Raw genomic sequence first — 897 nt, 5'->3', positions numbered from 1 at the left:
TTTATCAGAACGATTTTTTTCCTTAGATTCCATATATATGTGTTAGCATACGGTATTTGTTTTTCTCATTCTGACTTACTTCACTCTATATGACAGACTCTAGTTCCATCCACCTCACTACAAATAATTCAATTTCATTTCTTTTTATGACTGAGTAATATTCCGTTGTATTTATGTGCCACATCTTCTTCTTTTTTTTTTTTTTTTTTACAGGACTTTTATTTTATTTATTTTTTTTATCTTACGCGTGCCTCTCACGTTGCGGGGCACAGGCTCCGGACGTGCAGGCTCAGCGGCCATGGCTCACGGGCCCAGCCGCTCCGCGGCATATGGGATCTTCCCGGACCGGGACATGAACTCGTGTCTCCTGCATCGGCAGGTGAACTCTCAACCACTGCGCCACCAGGGAAACCCTGTGCCACATCTTCTTTATCCATTCATCTGTTGATGGACACTTAGGTTGCTTCCATGTCCTGGCTATTGTAAATACAGCTGCAATGAACATTTTGGTACATGACTCTTTTTGAATTATGGTTTTCTCAGGGTATATGCCCAGTAGTGGGATTGCGGCGTCGTATGGTAGTTCTATTTGTAGTTTTGTAAGGAACCTCCATACTGTTCTCCATAGGGGCTGTATCAGTTTACATTCCCACCAACAGTGCAAAAGTGTTCCGTTTTCTCCACACCCTCTTCAGCATTTAGTGTTTCTAGATTTTTTGATGATGGCCATTCTGACTGGTTTGAGAGGATATCTCATTGTAATTTTGATTTGCATTTATCTAATGATTAATGATGTTGAGCATTCTTTCATATGTTTGTTGCAATCTATATATCTTCTTTGGAGAACTGTCTATTTAGGTCTTCTGCCCATTTTTGGATTGGGTTGTTTGTTTTTTT

At 40.2% G+C, this 897-nt stretch overlaps 1 protein-coding gene and 1 pseudogene across 9 annotated transcripts in view; both read left to right on the top strand.

Annotated features, from left to right (window-relative positions):
- Positions 1-897, top strand: part of LOC102991361 (centrosomal protein of 78 kDa-like) — a 223,386-nt pseudogene that overhangs the window by 113,578 nt on the left and 108,911 nt on the right.
- Positions 1-897, top strand: part of LOC112062656 (RNA/RNP complex-1-interacting phosphatase-like) — a 34,288-nt gene that overhangs the window by 8,423 nt on the left and 24,968 nt on the right. The window contains exon 4 of one of the 9 annotated variants that reach the window (XM_055089294.1): positions 214-822. The exons of the other annotated variants lie outside the window; for them this stretch is intronic. Within the exon in view, the coding sequence (XP_054945269.1) occupies positions 214-356 (143 nt within the window). The 3' untranslated portion in view covers positions 357-822. Of the gene's footprint in view, positions 1-213; positions 823-897 lie in introns of those variants that run through there. 9 annotated transcript variants of the gene reach the window in all.

The sequence above is a fragment of the Physeter macrocephalus genome, chromosome 12 (assembly GCF_002837175.3).
Source record: "Physeter macrocephalus isolate SW-GA chromosome 12, ASM283717v5, whole genome shotgun sequence".
NCBI classification, from domain to species: domain Eukaryota; kingdom Metazoa; phylum Chordata; class Mammalia; order Artiodactyla; family Physeteridae; genus Physeter; species Physeter macrocephalus.
Note: the sequence above shows the minus strand (reverse complement) of the source record. Positions and strands in the feature narration are given on the sequence as shown.